General features: G+C 46.0%; 1 protein-coding gene across 2 annotated transcripts in view; it reads right to left on the bottom strand.

The window, feature by feature from the left end:
* NTN1 (netrin 1) overlaps window positions 1-13496 on the bottom strand; it is a 136882-nt gene extending 123386 nt beyond the window's left edge. For both annotated transcript variants that reach the window (XM_026696188.2, XM_087924725.1), the window contains exons 1-2: window positions 13248-13496; window positions 9832-10898 (exon numbers count right to left, since the gene is read on the bottom strand). In XM_026696188.2, the coding sequence (XP_026551973.1) occupies window positions 9832-10852 (1021 nt within the window). In that variant the 5' untranslated portion in view covers window positions 10853-10898; window positions 13248-13496. The remainder of the gene's footprint in view (window positions 1-9831; window positions 10899-13247) is intronic.
* Between the last annotated feature and the right edge of the window lie 1144 nt (window positions 13497-14640).

Below are 14640 nucleotides of genomic sequence, written 5' to 3'. Positions count from 1 at the left end.
GAGTGAATGACTCCAACTCCATAGCCTATAGAATATGAAAAAGACCTGTGAACTGTTGTCTTATTTTCATGTCCAGAAGCAGACTAAGTTACATAATGTTCTTTTATCCATACCCATGTCAATACTTTGTAGATTTCCTCCCTGAAAAGGAAAATCTTAACAGAAGTTATCACTGCAGCAATTCAACTTGAGAAATTGAAAGAGAGGGTTTTACTTTTCACATCCCACACAAAAAGAAGAATAAACTTAAGGCTTACGTTACAACTTCAGACTTTTGAATTGCATAAACAATCTTTTGAACTGCACCTTTTTAACAAAAAAAATATTGCCATAGTCAATTACAGGCTAGTACCATTGCTTCCATATATTAACCCAATGCACTACTTTAAAACTGAATGTAATACAAAATATAATGCCGTAATTACTGATCAGCAATAGAACAAATCTGGAGCCAGTATATCATTCAGTGAGTTGCTGATTAATTTCCAAGTAGTTATTAAAATCTTAGTTTTAACTATAGAATAAAATTTAATTTTAAAAAAACACTCACTTTACATAAACCTGTCAAACCATTAAGGCTATACTTTGAGAGTTTGGTCTCTGTCTTCTTGTTATCTGAAATTAGGTAGATAGTAATGATTTCTGATGCTTCGTCTTTGTGTTTATTTTCCAGAAAGGCTTGTTTGAATCATCTTTATTTTCTTTTTAGAACCAAGTGGAATGGGCAGGATTTTTAAGGTTGTTGTTTGCCTTCTTCATGCTGGAATATTAACAATTGGCATATTATGTTGTGGTGTTTTAATTGCAATGTAAATAGTATGCCTTATTCCAGCCTCTGACCAAGGTACAAACAGTGCCTAATTAAAGTTTAGATATATAAATCTAAAAGCATAATTGCTATTTTCAAATGGCATGTTTTTTGTTGGTTAACCTAATCATAGCTTACTTAATTGTCCAATTTTCTGGCTTTGCGCAATCTATCGAACTATGTGCTAACCACATGGACTGTGTTTGCACAATCCTTGAAGCTAAAATCTCATTTACAAAAACATCCAATAAGCAAGAAATGATTTTTCTTCAAATTAAAAGCCCAGGCTTTGTTCCTTCCCTACATATTTTCTATGTGCTAAATGAGTCAAATGATTACTCTTTAAACACAGAAGCGGGTGGGGGACAGGGAGGGAGAGAGAGAGAAAAAGTATTAACCTTAAATAACCGTGTATTACATAATTTTTCTGGGCCTCAGGATTCTAATGGCTCAGGAAGATGTGCAATATATTTCTTTATTACCGTGACATGATCTCATAGGATAGACCTAATACAAACTAGTATCAAGGGGCTGGTTTTCTCAATCCTTATTTGCTGTCGTTTTAAATTACAAATGCCTTATGCCTCTGGCTGTGACCACTGAATTAGTTTTCCTAAACTCAAGCCCAACCACAAACTTGGGAAGTGTTGCAAGCATCTGCTTCAGAAGAAACTTTTAAGTGTTTTCAGCAGTAAAACACCCAAGTAGGACATTCTTCATCAGGAGTAGATTAAAATGTCAACAAACTTGGTATCTCATTCTGAAAAGCAAGTCTTCCTACCCCAGAAGTGCTTTTCAATGCATTTCCTAGGAACTAAATTCCTTCACATATTTTTTTTACATGTATGTTTGTAGCAAATATATATTTCCAAGATTAAAAAAAAGAAATGAGGAAGATTAAAGACTACATGAGGGAGCTGGTAACAGGATGTAGAAAGCCATTTGGCCTAATGGTTAATGTATAAGCCTGGAAATGGGGGGGACACTGAGTTCTAATCCTCCTTTGGGCATTGAAGCCAACTGGGTGACCTTCTTCCTCATTCTCCCTCAGCGTAGGAAGATGGCAATGGCAAACCACTTCTGAAAAACCTCATCAAGAAAACTTGCAGGGATTGGTCCAGCTAACTGACCTATTCTCCAAAGCACCTTAGGGCAGGACAAGAAGGTGAATGCTCATGCTCCATGGAAGAGATTGAGCAACGATTTATTCAGAACAATGTTACATAAGGTCTCCTTATTTGGACAGGAAGTTGGACTAGAAGATCTCCAAGGTCACTTTCAACCATATGATTCTATGTTTACATTTATGTCACCAGGAGTCAAGGCTGACGTTTCTCCAAAATCCAGACGTTTATGTATACATATTGTTTTGGTATAAGCGTTATTTATATATTATCTGTTATTTTTACTTGCTTTCTACTGAAAATACGTATATGTAATAGGCATATTTTGTTACCGTTCATAATATGATATGAAGTATAAAGGAACCATGAGGGACGCGGCGGCTCAGTGGCTAAGACACTGAGCTTGTCAATCAGAACGGTCGGCAGTTCAGCAGTGTGAATCCCTAGCACTGCGTAATGGAGTGAGCTCCCATTACTTGTCCCAGCTTCTGCCAACCTAGCAGTTCGAAAGCATGTAAAAATGCAAGTAGAAAAATAGGGACCACTTTGGTGGGAAGGTACCTGCACCCCATCCACCTTCGTTGTTTAATCATGCCAGCCACATGACCATGGAGACATCGTCAGACAGCACTGGCTCTTTGGCTTTGTAACAGGGACGAGCACCACCCCCAACAGCTGGAAACGACTAGCCCGTATGTGCAAGGAAAACTTTTACCTTTGTAAAGGAACAATCTCACTGACACGCTGCCAGGCTGAAATGGATTGGACATATCTATAAAATAGGTAGACCTACCCCATCCCCCATTTCCCAATCTACTTTGGAGATTTGGGAGAATGTTTGAAGCAGTGTGGAAGCATACCCAGTGAAGCATACCCAGATGTAGTGGGTATGAGCCAGTTTGGTGTAGTGCTTAATATACCAGGCTAGAAACCAAAAGATTGTGAGTTCTAGTCCTGCTTTAGACACAAAGCCTGGGCCACTCTGGTAACCCTGGGCCACTCTTTCTCTCACAACCCTAGGAAGGAGGCAAGAGCAAACCACTTCCAGAATGTTTCCAAGAAAACTGCAGGGACTTCTGTAGGAATCACTCGAAGGTGCACACTTGTGGGCATGTGCACACATGCACGTACACACAAACACACACAGATAGAGTGGTAAGCAGGGTAAGGAGTATTCTCTGGGAAGATGAAGTCTATTTCCATTGTGTTGGGTGAAGCTGTATAGCTATAAGGTTCAAGTGGCTCAAACATTTCCCCCCCCCCAAAAAAAAAGTGCTTGAAAACATGAAATTTGTTTGCCATTGTTTTTTCTGCAAGAGACTAAAATGCAGCTGTTCCTTCATAGTTCCAAACACCTTAATAGCCACGATAGCATGGGTACGGTGCTGCATAATTTAGCTTGTAATACAAAAGCAACACAGGGGAACACTATCCTGTTGATTAGAAAGCTTGTACTCAAAAATGCGAGCAGAAAAACAAGATTTGTTTTTAATGAGGTGTAATAATAAATAATAATAAATAAAATCGATGTGATTATTGTTCACATATTTAACCATTTCTCCTTCATATTCATTACAAATAGAGGACACTGACACTTCCACCTTGTACGTAGTAGCGTTCCAAAGGGTATCTCAGCTGGGTTATCTAGGCAGCCACAGGAATTGTCCTTAGCTAGAAGAATTCTCCAGACTATGTATGAGTGGTGAGAGGAAAGATAAGAAGTGGAGAGACAACATTGCTTCAGAGTGTGATTAAATAAATCATTAAATAAATACAGTAGGCAACATGTAATCTGTCTCTTCTTTCTGTGTCTCAGTTTCTTATCTTTCTTTTCCCAACTCCCATTTTCTCTCTTCTTCCTTTCCAGCAACAATGTTGAGCATTTATAAGTTTCCTTTCCCAAAACAATCCCACTCTGCTCCAATCTAGAGGACTGGAAATCTTATGAAATGGTAAATGTCCTTAAAGGTGTCATAGAACATTCTAGTGTTTTGCTGCACAAGACCTAATAGAAATAAAAATAATTTCAGTAAGGCATGAAATTACCATCTCTGCTGGTTGAACTGTATTCATTCTTTAAGAACAAATGCTAAAAGAGCTGTATATGGTCCATATTTTGTTGTTTTATTATTATGGGTACAATGAGCCAGTCAAAATTATTTTTTAAAAAATTAGGTGATTATGATTTTATAGAATAATTGGAATTGTGCACATGCTGTGAATAACTTGAAAATAAACAGCCCCGCTATCAAGCCCAAATTCAGTTGTTACAAATAAATGGAATATCAAGGGCAAAGTAAGCCATGCATTTTGTCTTGACACTACAGGGCATTTGGCCCAGACAGTTTCTCTCAGCCCAAACTGCCTCACAGGGTAGTGGTTGTTGTTGTGGAGAAAATAGGAGGAGGAAGGACTATTATGTATATTTGCTGCCTTGAGTTACTTACTTATAAGGTAAGAAAGGCAAGATAAAAAAAAAAATCTAATACATAAAATGGTAAAAGAAATTCATACACCAGCCTGTGGAAGTGATGAGACAAAACTAGACTTATGTTAAAGGGTAGAGAGAAGAGATAATTCAGAGAAAGAGAATGGCACAGGGAGAAATGTTACCTCAACTCTACTCTCACGGACCCAGTCCCTGTGCCATTAAATTTTAAAAAGAAAATAAGATTTTGGTTTCAGTTTATTAAACATTCATATCAAACTCAGCTTCAGGAATGTTGGGGCCTCCCCAAGGCGTTCTTAAGATGAACAAGTTCCACAGCAGTAAAAGTTTACTAATTGGCCATCTGCTGCCTTAAAAATTTGTACTTCTCTCTGCTTAATGATAGGGTTGGCCTGGAAGCACTTAAACAAAAAAAAAATCTAAACTAGTAGAGTAGAACTTTCTATTCTGCTGTCTTTTCTGAGGGCCCCCAAACATGCAACGCTTATTCATAGTGATCAATTAACTTAAGGGAGGAGAAAATAATCTGAGAGGTTATTATTTGTACTTTTGAGGTGCCATTGACTTAATGTCCTCCAAGTTTTGCAATCATTGCAAGTAATATCAAAATGCATCAAAATCTAAATTAAGTCAGTAAAGATAACATATGCTCAAGATACTAACTTTATTTCCTTGTCCTAAATCTAGAGCAAGACTTATGCAAAGTGACAGCACCATTCTCTTTTGACTTAGTTTAATCTCTTTTTTGGCTTGAATAATATTTTTCTGAAGTATCAGGCAAAAATTCAATGAGAAACCTCCTTTAGTTCACCCAGGTGTGCTTTCAACCTAGTGAAGCCTGTCTTCTCACTGCCGCAAATATTTTATTATTATTTTTTCTGTCATTTGATGTCATGCCTTCACGGCAATTATTAAGGCTATCAAAGAGATTATCCTGTCCTTATCGGCAGTTCATGGTGTCACCATCATGCCCTGATGGCCTCCATCTCTCCAGTTGATCATATAATATGGTCTTCATCTCATCCCTGTCCCATAAGTGAAAAGGGCTTAAAATATGTAAAGGTAGCCTTTTCACCGTTAGGGTGGTACTTTCACATCACAGCTTCAAGATATATAGTGTGTGATACTTTCCCACTTATTATCTGGGGGACAATATCAGTTGACCTACAGTCATTGTGATCAGAGGCGCATTTTGGGTGAACAAGAGCATGTGACATACACACACACAACGCACACTGAAACATTTTTGAAACCAACTTCTTTGTAAGCTTCCTACAAAATAGAAGCAAGGAGGAGTCCTGTTTTGTTTGTGGGAAAGAAAAGGGGGTGCATTTATGCAATTCCACATTAACAGTGCTTGAACATACAGTAGACTTATTTTACTTTGTTACAGTTTCTAGAAAATAATGGAGAACCTTGAACAGAAATTTTAACACTTATGTTCTATCTTCCTTATAAGTGTCAGATTCCATTATACTCCCCTTAAAAAAAAAAAAACCACCACAGGACTGTCTAGCAGCTAGTCAATTTGAGAAACTCTGCAGAAATGTTCTCCTGTATGCTAGTTTATTTCACTTCATTTTAACTTGAACGATTTCTAAGTAGGATGTAGGGGTCTGCTCTGCTCATAGTACCCTGGTGCTGAATGCCTTCTTCCCTGGCTGATGGGGTGCTGAAAAGGGAAGGCTGGCAATCCAGAAGAGACAAGCCTTATCTGGAAATGAATGACGTCTCACAGATCAGGACAATCTCATTTGGCAGGATAGGGATTAGCAACAGGGACAACCGATTTTGCATTAGTCAAGTGTTGCGCCACTGCAAAGAGGAGTGGATGGGACTTTAAGGTAGTAATAGAAAAAGGCCCTATGCCACTCTAAAATGGGATATAATAAATCTAGATACTAAATGTTCTACTTTTACCCAAATTCCAGTTAATATGCAACTGTATTAAACAGGGCGCACAGAATATTGTCACCTAGATTCTCCCCTGTCAATTTATCTATTCCAAGTGGAAGAAAAATGAACCCAATGTGCACGTGTATATTCCCTTCACATAACATACAATTAAGCTATGGTATTCACTGTACTACAAATGAAGTAATGAATGTAGTATGAAATGAAGTATCACTCACTCTGAAAGTTCTGAAAGAAGAATAGGCTTGTCTATGGAATAAAGCTACGTGTGGTTACTTTTTAGTTTAATGTCCTGATTTTCATCTAGCAGGAGCTCATTGCATCAAGTAAGCATTGCATTATTCCTCCTGTTCACTTCCATAACCAAAACCCTGGGAGATAGATGGCTAAAGAGACAAGGGCTGATTTAACTGAACTTCCATAAGCTTGGATCCCCTCAATCATCAACCCACAGCCAGTACTACTAGCGGTCAATATATAAGAAAGGAATTGTTACCATCTGTAGCTCATGTCCTGCTTAGAAACCTAGATTAAAAGCACCTTTATTTGGATTTCTTGCAACTGTTACTATCACTGAAATACGGGGAAAGAATGGAGAGACAAAAAAAAAAACTTTAAAAGAAGTCAGAATATTCCTGTGATTTTTCCAATTCAAGAAATCAAAAAGAATTGTGACAATCTGAACACACGATTAGCACCCTGCCTTGGTTGCGTTGCAAAGGAGGAGGCAGATAAACCCTGACTATATAAAATGAAGACAGGGTTAGTTAGGATCCAGCAGATTCAAGGGCAGCAAATGAGCTCTCCCAACTGCAAACAACTCATTAGAGACAGGCAGCCACAACAGGATGTCTTTCCGTGCTGCGCCCTCATACATCAAAACCATCTTAGCAGAGAAACGGCCGTTGTTCTTCCTTTTTCTCTCATGAACATGGGACGTCCAGAAAATGTACAGCTATGAATGCGGGGAAGGAAGGGGCAGCAAACCCAAACAACTCCTATGCATCTGGATTTAGAATCTATTTCCCAAAACTGAAAATTGAAAGAATTGAATAATTCAGTTCAAATTGTGATTATTCTCTCCTTCTGTGATCTTTACAATACAAAACAGAGGGAGAAACTGGTATTTCTATTAATGTGCTTTAATACTATTCTCTAGGAAGGTTTGTCACTTTATAAGCAGTTATAACTCAAATATTGAGTATTCTCATGTGTGTGTGTGTGTGTGTGTGTGAGAGAGAGAGAGAGAGAGAGAAGGGGGGGAAAGGGAGGGAAGCACATTTATTGGTTTGACGCATATTTTAGTGATATCTTCTTGACTGAATTGTACTAGCAGTAACAGCACTTAATTTTTAATATCCTTAAGATTGCATTATTACTTATTTTCAGAAAAGACAACACCGGGTTTCAGTAGAACTTACTTTCAGCTGGATAATAAATAAGTTGCAAAGTTTTAGACATTTATGGGGAAATTCCCAAGGTATCCTTCCAATCAGAATTATTTGGATATTCCACAAACATTGTTATTCACAATTTGGAACAAAATACTGTTGGAATGTATGACTTTTTTTAAATACTATGCAGACTGAAGTAAAAGTATCTTCTACATTCACACAGGTTTGATACTGACAGATGGTGAAGAAGTAAACTACCACAATGTTTTAAAAATAAATTATTTAAAATAAATTATTTCCTCTTTCTAGCACTTTTGTAGATTTTTAAGGTAAAGTACAGCACAAGTTTAAATATTCACCATTCGCACTACATATTTGCTGGTAAATGGGATGATTAGCGAGTTCTCTGAGTTTAATTGTCTGCTTGCACATGTTTCATTCCCCAACAAGGTAACACCGATCGATCGTACAATTCCTATTTGCTTTGATCCTGACCAGTTCTGGAATCTCCTTGAAAACTCCTCAGATCTTCCCTTCTCTCTTGTCATGGCCAGTTGCGTGCCTTTCCCTTAGCAAAGACCAAGGACCCTCAAGATCAATAGTGGGTTTTCCCCATTTCCCCGACTCAAATCATCAGCATCGCAAGCAGCATCTGCGGGCAGAGTGCGACGCATTCCAGGTCCGTCAAGAACAAAACCCCTCCCCTAAATAATACAGTACCGAGCGGGATTAGCTTCCGGGCGCATAATCTCCTCCCCTCCGCATCCAAAAGAGAAGGAAGGAAGGAAGGAAGGAAGGACGGAAGGAAAGAAGGAAAGAAAGAAAGAAAGAAAGAAAGAAAGAAAGAAAGAAAGAAAGAAAGAAAGAAAGAAAGATTTGAGGCTTTGGACCGCTCTTGCAGGCGAGCGGTTTCTGCTCCGTTGTGCCTTCCAATTCAAACCCAATTCGAAGTAAACTCTGCCTACTTTGCCGGATCGCTCAGGATCCAGAGAAGCGGGAAAACACTATTCACCTTTTTTTAGGAGGGGGTGATATGTTTATAAATATCTCACTCCTCGCCTTCCTCCTGTTAAATTACACCCACCTGCTCTCTTACTAATTTTAATCGGTTTGTGCCCTCTAACCCGGCCTAGCTCTTGGGGACGTTTTGCCCACTTGGCTTACGTTTGGAGGACTCAACGGCCAGCTTTCCCAAAAATCTATGGAGAAACTCCGGGGCAGCGAAAAGGCGAACGCCTTCAAATCGGGCCCCCTTTATGGCAGGCAGGGTTCTGCCCCGAGGGCTGGGGAGTCCCTCTGGGCACGTGCCAAGCGCGTTCCACTTTCTAGTGACACGGCAGCCCTATTAAAGCACAGAAGGCCCACGCTGGACTGTATCAAGCTTAGCCCTGGGCAGGGCTGTCTTAAGGCATAACCCTGGTGTGGACACTTGCCCGTGGGGCCCACGAGCAGAGGGGCCCCATACTAACCTGTGTATGTAAACCCTTCAATGCACCTTGTATACGAGTAACATATTTATTGCATTTTACTGCATTTTTAAATTAATACTAACATGCAAATGTATATTTAATTTTATCTACCATTTACATTTTTATTCCTGTGAGTAGTTGTCGTAGGGCACTGTTTTGTCCGGGGACCCATAAAGCTGTTAAGACGGCCCTGGCCCTGGGCAAGACTTGCTTTGAAGGCTCCCGTTCAGATCGGTACTAAAATAGACTAGGGCTGAAGCCCAAATCTTGAACAAGGATTATGATCCTAAACTTAAGACATAATTCTAAACAAAAGAAAGAAATGGCAAGTGCCTGCAAACACACACAAACACACACACACACACACACACACACACCCTAAATCAAAAGAAACCTCGCTGAGACGGGGACCGCAGCCCTGCAGGACAAACCTTCCCCTGACCTTTTGGCCAAGTCCTCACCCAAGGCTGCCAACCGGCCGCCTTCCCTGAAACCTGCAGCCGGGGTGTTCAGTCAACAGAGCTAGGCGATCGGGCGAGACCCGAGACCGCCCTCGCCCGCCCCACTTCCCTCGCGGAGAAGATCCGGTCCGCCAGCAAAGGCGGGTTGTGGGGCGCGAGGTCCGGGACCCGCAAGGGCAGCGAAAGGGGCGGCCGGGCCGCGTCAAACTCACCGACGCACTCGTTGGCTTCGCGAGCGGTGGCCCTCTGCCAAGGTCTGTCGTAGTGGAAAGGCTTGCAGCGGTCGCACTCGGGCCCGGCGGTGTTGTGCTTGCAGTCGCAGACCAGGTGGTCGTCGCGGTCCCGGACGCAGCGGGAGGCGTGCCCGTTGCACTTGCAGCGGCCGCCCACCTGGAGGTCGGAGACGGCGTAGTAGTAGGAGTCGCGGGCCAGCTCGGAGTCGTCCTCGTTCTCGTCGCCGAAGGTGTGGAGGCGGCTGAAGACCACCTTGATGTCGGTGGCCGTGACCCAGTCCTGCAGGACGGGCGAGTTGTCGAAGTCGTGCGCCGAGGGCCTGCCGTCGAGGGTGCTGAAGGCGATGAGCCCGCCGCTGAGGGGCCGCATGTCGGTGTGCGAGTCGGTGCAGATGGCCTCCTGCTCGTTCTGCTTGGTGATGGCGGCGCGGCTGGGCTTGTTGTACATCTTGCGGCACTGCGTGGAGTAAAACTGGAAGGGCACCCAGCTCTTGCCGCCGTCCATGGACTTGGCGATGGCCATGGACTCCGGCCGTGGCGAGCAGAACTGCAGGCTGACGTAGGTCACCTCGAACTTCTTGCCCAGCGCCAGCACCAGCGTCACGTTGAGCGGGTGCTGCACGAAGCTCTCGGACTGCCAGCAGGTCAGGTTGTGCGGGTTGTTGAGGTCGGTCAGGTAGGAGGCCGGGTGGGCTCGCTTGGGGTCGGCGGCGTCGCACAGGTGGCAGCTGCGGCTCCGCTCCTCGCCCTTCTCGGCCAGCACGCAGTAGCGCGACTGGGGGCGGCCGCAGGTGCTCGACACTTTGACCTCCTTGCCGAAGGCGGCGTTGACGAAGTCCGGGATGCAGCGCCGCGGCTGCCCGTTTTCGTCGTAGCAGGGATCCGGCTGCGGGGCCGTCTGCACGGCGAACATATTCAAGCCGTAGCCGCCGCGCACCCCCTCGGCCAGGCAAGCCACCGCCGCCAGGGCCACCAGGGCCTCCCAGCCTGCCGGGGACATCCTGCCTGCCTGACTGCCTGCCTGGTGGGCGCTGAGGGAAGGGAGCCTGTGGAGAGAAAGGAGAGAGCGCGGGTCAGCTCCCGGAGCGCTGCACTCACCCACCCACTCCCGGCCTTGCCGCCTGGACTCGGACCGGCGAGGAGAACCGCGGGTTTGCGGGCGCAGACCTCCCCGGCTGTCCCAGCGCCCGCTGAGCCCTAAGGGGAGGACTGCTGGGGCTCGTCCGGGGGGAAGAAGAGGGTGTAACCCTGAGCGCGAGCGGAAAAGGAGCCTCAGAGCTCGAGTGGCCCAGCGAGTCGGGGAGCAGCTTGAGTGACAGATGCCACAGTCCGCCTCAGTTGAAAAGGCCGCTTTGGGACGGTAGTAGGGCCCAGTCACAAGGGGCTTTCTCTCTGCTAAGTCGGCCCACCCACCCCCCGTTCTCCCCTGTGCCAAGTCAGCGTCACAGCCTGCCTCGCATCCCAGAGGGATTCCAACCCTAGTTGTGCCATTTGCGAAGCCAGGCTTGGATGGGTTCACACAAACTAGACCCAATCTGTATTGGGGTTCAGGGCACGGGGGAACCTAGCCCAGGAGTTCAGGGCAACGACTTGGAATCTCCTCACATTTCAGAGTCGCTATTGCTACCAGAGGGTCATAAACACACACATAAATTAAAGCGGAGGGGACCTTTGAAGGATTCCAAAGGAGACCCAGCAGCAATTTTTGCCCACTGAAGATCTATTGTCCACGGGTCAACTTGGACCTCCTTTTTGTAGACAGCTGCTCTCTCAGGAGAATGAGAAAAGTAGGACAATCCTGTCCTACTCCCCATCCTTCTGACTTTCGGGGGGGCGGGATATGAACGCCCTCGCCCTGCGCGGAAAACTCCCCAGGGCGCCAGGTAAAGCGCAACCATTCCCTCAAGCTTTTCCTTCGCGCAATCGGTTTAGATTTCCACGGGCAAAATTGTAGTTATGAAATAAATCCCTGTCAGGGAGATAAAGATCGAATGGCGCCCACAGACAGGCTTTCGCTTCTACTGGCTCGAAAATACCATCTGGAGGACTTCAAGGGCCTTGGCTCTTAGCTTGTCCGGCAGCCTTGGGCTTAGACCCAACTAATGCTTATGAGAGGGTCGTGGGGTCTCTTTTCCTTTTACCTTCACTTTCCGACAACGTTGCCCCGAAAAGCTTGCTTTTGAAATCGAGTCCCCTGTTTCGGTGAGGACCGACTGATCCCCAAGATCACAGCAATGGAGGAACCTGCGCGGTTGGGAGTTCTCTTTGCCTATACACCCAACCACAAATGTCACATTTAAGCCTGGCGGAGGGGCGAGGGTAGGACAACGCAGAGCTTCGGTGTGTCGCAACTACCCAGGCAGTTGGTGAAGCAAAGTTCCATTAACCAAGTATCAGCGAGCCTCGTGGGTTCGCTTACCTCGCTAAAGTCAATATGTGATTTGGGTAGCCCAGGACTTAACACTACTTGTAAACCAAGTAGTGGGTAAAACATGTCAGACCAATAGCGGTTAACATCTAAAGGCTCAGCGCGCTGGAGGAAACTCCCTCATCGTGAGTAATCGGAACATTTTCCCAACGCAGCGCTTGGAATATTGCACTGCACGAGAGAAAGCCGTTTCTCTTTCTCCAGAAGGGTTTCTTGGTGCTCCCCTTCGCAAAGAAATGGCCTTAAAGTCGCAGCCTGAGCAAGCATAAAGCCTTCTGCTGGGAATTGGTCCCGAGGTGGTGCAAGCAGTCAAAGAATGCAAAGGTCGGGCTGGTGAAGCGGCGATTACCGTACCTGCCACCCAGATCTATCACCGACGGAAGAAAGGCAAGGACGGGGGCGGGGAAGTTAAATCTCAGCCGCCGCCCCCTGCCCCGCACAATCCGTTCAGCCCAGACTCCTGAACCCTACTAGTCAAACAAGCACCGGTCCAAAGCCCTTTTGGGAATGGGTTTGGTTTCCCCAATGAACGTGGGGCAAGGGCAGACCCGAGCAGGAGAACCCTGGAACGCTTCGAAAGAACTCCCTGCGCGCCCAACCTGGAGACATTTGCGGGACTGTCCTCGGGGAGCCGTTCCCAACGGGACCGTTTGGTGGTCCTCTTGTTGCTTCTTCGGCCTCAGCCGGAGAAAGAGCCCGCGTGGCGAGAGATGCGGCGGCCAAGTTGGGAGGCGGCGAGAAGTTCTCGTCCGTCTTTTGCCCGGAAGCGTCGGTCTTGCCTCGGTTGGGCAGCCAGACACTCCCTTTCTTCAGGTAGCGATCAGCTGGCCTTCACACCCCGGAGCCCGCCCTTAGCTGCCCCCGAGAGCAAAGGAGTCGCCCGCCCCGCTCTCTTTCCCCGGCTGCTGCCTGCGGGACAGCTCCCTCCCTCCCTCCGGCCTGCCTCTCGGGCTCCTTCCCGAGGTACCTTGGCTGCAGCTGGTCGCTCGCTTCCTCGGCGGTGGCGCGGACAGCCGCAGCTCCAGGCGAGCTGGAGACTCTCAGGGGTCTCGATCGGTGCCCATCGTGCGGTCCCAGCGAGCGGCCAGGCTCCGCGGATGTCGGGAGCGTGTGAGGCGGCAAACTCGGGCCGAAGTTGAGGTCATCCCGGAGGAGTGACACCCCGTGGGCTCGCGCGGGGGAAGAGAAAACGACATCCACTGGCGGGATGGCAGCTCTCGCGACGGACGGGGCGGGGAGCGGTGTGGGGGGGGAGGGAGCGAGAAGGGGCGGCCCCGGCACTCGTGCACTTGCGAAAGGGAGGGGGAGGAGCTGTGGGGAGGGGGGGAGGCGGAGCCGGAGTGGCCCAACGGGGCAGGATCAGGCTTGGCCTGGAGATTTCCTCATCAATACCAATCTCAAATGGACGAGATAGAGAAGATCCCCTCACAAAAGCCAGGTGAGAAAAAGTGTGGCCTATGTCCCTCATCCTAGCAAAGAAGAAAAGCCACGCCTTTGCTTTATGGCAAAGTATCTCCATCCCCGCACCCTACTCAAGCCGGCCTTTCTTTCTGACCCAGGGCTGAAACATTCTGGAGCTTCAAAAGGAGACTGGACAATATTTGTCTGGAATGGGATAGGCCAGAGTCTCCAGTTTGAGCAGTGAGGTTGGATTTGAAGACCTCAAGGTCCAACTTCTGTTATTCTGTTGTGTTTTGCAGCTCAAGTGGAGAAATTGGCTGACAAGAGGCTAAAATAGGCGGTGGAGGAGCGGCAGTTCAGTCGAAGCTGGATGCTGCCGATCTAGAGTCTTTGCTTCTGCAGGAACATCTGGAATTGGAGGAAGATCCTCGACCCTCACGAGGCCAGCAGACGGATAAAAAAAAAAATCCACCCGCTCCCTCGCTGTTCATTCTCTCACATGCACAAAAGATTCACTTCTCTCCCTGATCGGCATTCACACACACATACCTAAAGTTTCAACCTTTTGTCTCAAATCAGACCGCGCTGCCAAATTTCCATCCCAGCACGAAATATTTAATGAAAGGCTCGGGGAAACAGAACATGCAGTTAGCAGCCTGCGACTTTATCGCCAAATATATTAAAGGTTTGCTACTCAACACAGACTCTGAACCTGGGATTCAAGGTTGCCTGCATTATCTGTGCAAGCTAGTAGAAACCAGAGAACTTTTCCTCCAGCTAGAGATCTTTCTTTCCTCTTTCAATATTTAAACCAGCTTTCCAAGCCTCGAAAATTGCTGGCACCGGTTGACAATGGGACTCCCGTTGTAATAATTTAGCTGATGTGCATTAATTCTATGGAAACAATGCAATATGGCTCTTTTTGCCTTGTGTGCCATGGGTGTGTGCCTGTGTGCCAT

Source organism: Pseudonaja textilis, chromosome 2 (genome assembly GCF_049901715.1).
Source record: "Pseudonaja textilis isolate UNSWEBS1 chromosome 2, rPseTex1.2, whole genome shotgun sequence".
Lineage (NCBI taxonomy): Eukaryota > Metazoa > Chordata > Lepidosauria > Squamata > Elapidae > Pseudonaja > Pseudonaja textilis.
Note: the sequence above shows the minus strand (reverse complement) of the source record. Positions and strands in the feature narration are given on the sequence as shown.